Here is a 7,580-nt window from a genome sequence, read left to right on the forward strand (position 1 = left end):
AACACCCTTTGGATGTAGCTGTGCATGAAAGTGGGGCATGACTGAACTCCAGGTTTCCTGTTGCCTCCAAGCCCAGAACAAAGCCCACGTGTTGTCTACAAGGGGCCACCGTGCTGCTTTCTGGCTTCCCTTCAGTTCATTCCAATGCTTTTTCCTTAATTGCTGTGAGGGCAATTTGGTGGTCCAGGCAAACACAGGCAGCAAGCGGCCTTCCTCAGCAGCCAGAGAGCCTGAGGGCCAGCGTGGGTCAGTGCAGGGTCCCAGGAGGGTCTGGTATAGAGGACGACCCTCCCCTGTGGTCCCACCCCAGCTCCCAGCAGGCCCTCTGCTGACCTGGCCTTCGGAGGCCCTGGACCCACCCACTGAGCTTGGTTTCCTGCCTGCTGACTGCCCTGGTGCTCTCCCCATTGGCCCCAGCACCCAGGACCCCTCCCAGGCTGCTCTGCACCTGTGTCCTTCCTTTGCCACATGAGCCTGGGTAGAGGAGCCAGTGCCCCCTGTAGCTCCACTCCGTGTTTATAAAGTTGTGGAAGAGAAACAGGGATCCGCCAATCAAAAGCGAGTACACCCACCCTCTTCCTGAAACCTCCAGACTCTGCATCTGAAGCAGAAATAGCCACCATGACCTGTCTAAGGTGACCAAATGCGAGAGGGAAGGACAACTCACCTTGCCCCACCCAGGCTCTCTAAGCCCTGGGACTGGTCAGCCAGGTGGGCTGCTTGGAAATATGTCCTCAGATCCAGGAAGATATGAGGGCAACAGACTGTGACCCAAGGTTTCTGGGACAGTTGGTGGCACCCGCGGTTTGGGGAAGCCCACGTGGAAGGGGTGAGATGGTAAGAAAGGGAGGGAAAAAAGTGTGTGCCGACAGAGCGGGGGTGGGGTGGGGTGGGGGCCTGCAGGGATGGGGGCGGCCAAGAGCAGGGGGAGCGTCTGGGCTCATGCTCTCCCAAGCTCACACACTGGGGCCCCCGGGTAAGTCTCACCTCTCTGAGCCTCTGGGTTCACCTCTGCAGAAAGCAACATAAAATAGCAACAAGGAAACCGATCTTTGCTTTTTTTGTGGATTTGCATGGAAAATGGTCCCACTGTTACAGTCTCCAGAGCCTCAGCCTCGGCTCATTTGCAAAGAGCCTCAGCTCCCGTCAAGTGGGGGGTAGCTGCACTTGACTACTGGCTTCCTGAGACCCATTTCAGCCCCCCCTTTAGCGTGGTGGAAGCCCACATCCAGCCTGGAATTACCAAGCCAGCAGCAGTTTGACACACAAAACAGCAGGCAGTAAGGGCGAGGACCCCTTCCGAGAGGACCCTGGTGGAACTTTAACAAGGAACCTCGTAGGGACAGACCTCCCACTCCTGCCGGCTGGCTCCAGGCTATTACCAGGCTGACCCCGTCTCCTCTGGGAAGAACGGTGAGATTTGTGTGTCTCCAGGCTCCTTTACTTCTTACACAGTCCAGAGAACTGGTTTGGGTAGGGGTGATCCTGCTAGGATTTTCAGATCAAAGTCGGCTCCCACAAATAAAAATCAGAATCTACATTAGACAGCGCTGGCCTAGTTTGTTTCCGAGAGCCACAAAACACAGTGTTGATGCTTTCTCTTCTCCAAGGCAGGCAGCTGAAAGGCAGCCACACACAAAACTGATACAACCCCCTGGCGTCCACCCAGCCGCTCATTAGTAAACCTTACCGGGCACCTCCTGTACGAGAAACGCTGGGGCCCACACAGTGATGGGCACGTTCCCTGCCCTCGTGGGGCTTCTGGTCCCCCAGGAGACACAGGCATCGGTCAAATAAAATAACTACCTGCTGACCATGTCATTCCAGGTGAGGGGAAGGGCTCGAATGCAAAGTTACGCCCTGCAGGCCCTGGCAGGGTGCATGACAGGCCCACCGTGTGTGGGTGAAGGGGTCAGGAGAGGTCTCTCCGGAGGAGGAAGAATGCAAGCTGGGACAGAAGGAAACACAGGGACAGACAGGGCAGTGGTCTGGTGTGGGGAAGGGTAGGAGGGGAGGGGGGGACAGGGGAGCCAGCATTCCTTCCAAGAAGAGGGGCCCAGTGGAAGCAAATGCCCTCAAGTGGGGAGAGGCTGGACTAGAAGTGCGAAACAATTTTTACTCACTGCACAAAACGTTCTGTGCAGGAGACTAGGCCAACAGCCTGGCCTGCCCAGTGACCGCTCCTACCAGCTCCCATCTGGACCCCTCATCCCCTCCTTACGCAGCACAATTCCATTACTGGGCAACTCTGATGCTCTACAGCCCAGCTCAAACCTGACATTCCATATGTATACACACACACACACACACACACACACACACAGGGCTGAGTGGGTGACGGGCCTGGCAGAGGCAGAAATGACCTCGCTGTGCATCTGAGTGAACCTCAGCAACGACCAATAATAAGCCGTAAATGGAGGCTGCTTGGCAACGAAGGGCTGCCAGTCCAGGTGTTCTACCTAGATGTCACTGTCCCCAAGGAGAGCACCTGGAAGTCCTGGTGAAGGACTGGCAGCATCCCGTTCAGGGACTTCTCCAGCCTAGACTCCTGGGGCCCACGTGGCCCTCGGCCTCCCTGACAGCCCCACCTCCACTGGAGCCTCCCGCACGCCCCCCTGGCCACTGTGCCTGTCTCCCCATCACCTCCAGCCACCCAGGTGTCAGGACAGAACGCTGGGACCCTCCTCACGCTTCCTTCTCCCCGGTCACCCTCTCCCAACCCCTTGCCTGTCGTCCTGCCGGTTCCACTCCAAAACCGGAGTTGCCTGAGCAGGAGGTGCCCCGCCCAAGTGCAGGGATGGGAAAGGTGTCACTGGTACCGCCGGACTCCTTCAGCATGGCGTCCCGGCCACAAACACATCTCAGCTCCACCTACTTCTCTCCATCCCCATCGCCCCATGTCGGCAGCCTCACACTGGGGTCTGGCCTCCTCCCAGTCTGCTCTCCAAACAGCAGCCAGAGAGAACGTCATACAGTGCACATCAGGTAACGTCTCCCCACAGCTCATGACCCTTCCCGAGCGTTCCATTGCTCCTGGAATAAAATCTGCACCCCTAACCCCAGCTCCGCAGCCTTCCACGATCCGGCTCTGCCCACACCTCCAGCTCCCCCATGGCACCTTCACCCCTGCTCACCGAGCTCCAGCCACTCAGGCCTTTTCTGGTTCCTTGAACTGCCCAGCACGTCCCGACCTCTGGGTCTCCGTGGAGGCGCCTCCCTGAGTGCGGAGTGCCTTTCCTCGCAAGCTTCCCTTCACGTCTTCACAGCATCAACACGTTTCATAGCTGACATGCTCGTGTGGTCCTGCAGGACTCTCGGCCCCCCAGGCTGTGGCAGCATGTACTTTGCTCAGCATGGTGCCCCCGACCCCAGCTCAGTATGTGGCACATAGCATCTGCTCAATGAACACTGGCTGAGGATAACTACACCTCTTTTTCAACTACCACTCCTTTCTTTCGGCCAAAAGGCCGTTGGTTTGTCATTGGGCGCCTTGGCCCATGCCTAAAGGGAAAATTTTATATAGTTTGTTATTGGAAAGGAGGCCGTATGTTTTAGATACAGGAGGTCAGGCAGCACAGTTGATTTTTTTCCTTAATGCGCAGTATTTTACTGGGGCTAAAGGCACGTTTCTAAAACTTCACTGAAACGCAGGCGCATTTCACACCTGATAGCATGGCAGAGTTGAACTGACAGCCGTTTCTTTCCTGGAAGCACATAAAGCACTGCCGTGTCTTGTAAAGGATGGGCTCGTGGATTCCACGAAGCACGTATGTAAGGCACCTGGACTCGTACGTGGGCTAGTCTGGGCATCCCGCCTGCATGACAGGCTGTCTAGATACCTTGCAAAGGCAGCACACACGTCTCCAAGCTCCAAACCCTCCCAACGTTCCTGGGTGCCCACCTGGGTCTCCAGGGGCCCTGAGGAGACAACCACTGATGGTTCCCCAAACTTCCCAAGTCTGCCCAGGCAACTCCAGCTTCACAAGACTCTCCCTAAATTCTCCATACGCCAACATCTCTCGCGTCAAAAGGCCCGGTTTCCAAAGCTACCTCCCCACAAGGCTGCCTCTGGGTCCCATCATGATTCGTACACACCGAGTCAACGTTCGTTTCATTCCACCCTTTGTTACAAAGTTAGCCCACAGACGCCTCCCGTTAGATGCAGCTCTCCCTGGGGACAAGGAATGTCCTTCTTCATCTTCTCACGGGCCTGTGCATGGTGCTTGGTACCCCAGTTCAATATGACCCACGTGTCCCTCCATCTAAGGCGATTTTGCCCAGAGAGCTTTCCTGCACCACACAACCAACTCCAAATTAAAATGCCAGAGACCAGACACCTGCAGGAAAACCAGTCTAATAATTGACCTGAGAAAAAGGCAGTTCTAAATCTCTTAAAACATACCTTGAATGCCTCTCAAATATGCAAGCCTTATTAATGACTCTGCAAATACTGTTCTCAGAGGAGGCCCAGACAAGGTGCGAATCCTAACGAGCCTTCCTGCTTGTGTCACGAAAGACTAAGGTGGGATTGTGGTCCTGGGAACAGTCCCCTTCGATATTTGCCATTTCAGCTGCAGATCCCCTTGGATGCATGAAACCAGTTCAAACCTTCTCTATTTCATATAAATCAGAAATGCCTACATTTCACCCAAAAAGGAGGTAAAATAAGTAACACATATACACGGAGCAGAAGATGCTAGGACTCCATTCTACAGCCTAGAGGACATAGGTGGTTCCGGGCCAGAGAAAAACTGTCACAACAACAGTCTCAGTGACCGATGTACCTACAAGTAGGGAGGTGTCAGAGGCCACAGGAGATGGGGCTCAGATGCAGGAACCCCCGGCATGTTTCATGAGGAGGACATCTGGGAGCCGGGCCCTTCTTTCTCCAAAGACACCCCTCTCCCCCAGGGTAACTGATAGAATCCTAAGCTACAGTCCAAACAGGGGACCTAGAAGGGGCGATTAGAGGTGTGACCCTGGCGCTTGTCACCTGAATAACACAACAGTGTGACGATTCTAACCTCACGTGTCATCCCTGAGAGCCAGGGTGCCCCCGCTATACACCAGAGAGAAGTGATGTGCTCGCGGGCCTGCTGGTGTGCCGTTCTCAGCTGGGAAAAAGGTGGGCGGGGGTGAGGCGGGCGGGAGGTGACAGGCCTTTCTACCTGGGCACAGGCGCCCCAGGAATAAATTTCAGTGCCTCCCAGTCCATGTGCCCATGTTTACCAAGCTCTTCTTTTTTGCAAGGAAACGTCTGGTGGAGGGGAAGGCAGGAGGAAGAGGAGGCGTCCACGGAAGCATCACGTGGGCTCTGGTGACAAGCTCCGTTGCCCTGTCGGCAGGTGAATCTGCAAACTCTCTTGGGCTCCAACCTTTAGCTGTAGTCCTTGAGACCCCACCTGTTCCCCCAAAGCAGTGAGAGGGTCACACGGGCATCTGTCTGTCGTCAGGCCAGGGGTTTACACATAATGTAAATAGTCCTCCTGCATGGACCATTCGCGTCTCCCACAGCCCAGGCAGAAGCCTTCGCGTGCTCAGCACCCCAAGCCGGCCACTGTCCCGGATTTATTCCGTAGCTCACGGGATAGTGGAATGGACAAAACACTTTTAAACAGCGATGGAATGGTGTATACGTATATGTATTACGCAAACTGCCTTTCTGGTTTTATTCCTATTTGCACTATAAATCTATATTGAACTAAAATATCTTCATTTAACTTCCTTTACTTTTTCTAATGTCATATAGCATTTACATCTATCAGTTCGTTATTGATTTTAAAGCAGCTGAACAAGTTGAAATTGTAGGCTTCGGTCACAAGCGAACCAACACATCTGTGTTTTCCAACCAGCCACGCTCCTACTGAGTATTCTGGACAGGGAACCCCTAATCTGTTGTTGCAAGACTCCCTGTTTCTGTCATGGATGCTCCTTTTAGGAACCATTCAGGCTCCTCACCTCTGTGTCACCATGGACACCCACCTCCTGTCTCCATGGACACCCACCTCCTGTCTCTGCGGACACCTCACCTCCTGTCTCCGTGGACACCCAACCTCCTGTCTCCGTGGACACCCACTTCCTGTCTCCATGGACACCCACCTCCTGTCTCCATGGACACCTCACCTCCTGTCTCCATGGACACCCACCTCCTGTCTCCATGGACACCTCACCTCCTGTCTCCTTGGCCTCTTCCTTAACCCTTACCCCAAATCTAAGCAGTGCGCAGCCTGAGCTCCTGCACTACCCATGTTGCTGTCCTTTGTCCTCTGTTCCAAGCCAGGGCACCTAAGTCTCACCTCCCAGCACCTGACTCATCTCAGCCAGGCCTCCGGCCTCCAGTCTTGCTCCCTCCTGTCCACCTTACCTAGACATGTCTGACAAGTTCATCTCGGACAAGAACTGTGACCATAAGGCTTCCTTGTTCACTCCCACTGAGGACCCTTTTCATGTGGAGTCTGGCCACCGTCACACAACTCCACGTGGGGTCCAGCTGCTCCCTCTCCTATCCCAGCGCCGCAGCCCCTCATTTACGTCCACGCATGCTCAGAGCAGGTCCACGCGCGCTTGCACCATCCCTTGCACCCTCACGTCCCCTCAGCCCCCGGGCTCCGTGTATGCAAGCCGTCCAGCTCCTCCAAGTCCAGTCCTAACATGCCCAGTCTCCCAAAGCCCGCCCTGACCACTCTGGACAGAAGGGGCCCTTCACTCCTAACTCTGTGATGGCACTTTTTAATTTGCTGGGCACTGTGGGTGTTCACCTCCCACCTGGACCCCCCCCCCAATTCCCTGAGGGCTGGCCTCTGAGTGTCCCTGCGTCCTGCGCAGCGACCCAGCACCAGCCGTGCCCACAGCGGTCACTGCACAACACCCAAAACCTGGCGCGGTCAGCCTGCGTCCCCTCCCACTCGCGGCCACCTTTCGGCAGTCCCCTCACAGCGAACACGGGATTTCCCCGCCACGGTTGGTTCCCACACAGGTGAGCGCTCCCACCTGATTGTCACCTCTTTCCACTCTCCGCCTCCTCCCGAACGAGCAGTTGTCACAGACCTGTGGCCCCCCGAAGGACAGGCAGCCCCAGAAGCCGAGGGAGGGCGTGCCTCGGCCGGCGGGGGGCGCTCCGCGCTGGGTCGGTGCGCACGGAGGACCCCGGGCACACAGAAGGGGGTCGTGAGGGGGCCGAGGACCGCGCGGGGCGGGCAGGGCGAGCGGGGCCACCCTGTTGGGTCCCGGCTGCAAACTTTCCCTCAGCCGGCGTCTCCCCGGGTCCTGCGGGCGCCGCGAGGCCACAGGCCGGGGCCTGAGGAGAAAAGCGCCCGGGTGGGGAGCCAAGGTGGCATTTTCGGAACTTGAGGGGGTCCCGAGGCCGGCCCTCGGGGCTCCGGGCACGCGAGGGCAGCGGCGGGGATGGAGACGCCGGTGCCGAGGCTGCGCGTGACAGCCGCCGCCCCCCCACCCCCCGCGCGTCTCCTGGGCTCGGCGCGCAGCCCCCGGCCGCTACTCACCCGGAGGGTTCACGGCCGCCGGCGTGGCCATGGCGCGGGAGCCGCGGCGGAGGCCCTGCGCGCGGAGCGGGCCCGGGC

The 7,580-nt window shown here is 57.1% G+C and overlaps 1 protein-coding gene across 2 annotated transcripts in view; it reads right to left on the bottom strand.

Annotated features, from left to right (window-relative positions):
• The window catches only part of ARNT2 (aryl hydrocarbon receptor nuclear translocator 2), a 97,083-nt gene extending 89,512 nt beyond the window's left edge, over window positions 1-7,571 (bottom strand). For both annotated transcript variants that reach the window (XM_019640142.1, XM_019640141.1), the window contains exon 1: window positions 7,503-7,571. In XM_019640142.1, the coding sequence (XP_019495687.1) occupies window positions 7,503-7,533 (31 nt within the window). In that variant the 5' untranslated portion in view covers window positions 7,534-7,571. The remainder of the gene's footprint in view (window positions 1-7,502) is intronic.
• Window positions 7,572-7,580: the final 9 nt, after the last annotated feature.

This window comes from Hipposideros armiger, unplaced genomic scaffold, assembly GCF_001890085.2.
Source record: "Hipposideros armiger isolate ML-2016 unplaced genomic scaffold, ASM189008v1 scaffold_48, whole genome shotgun sequence".
NCBI classification, from domain to species: domain Eukaryota; kingdom Metazoa; phylum Chordata; class Mammalia; order Chiroptera; family Hipposideridae; genus Hipposideros; species Hipposideros armiger.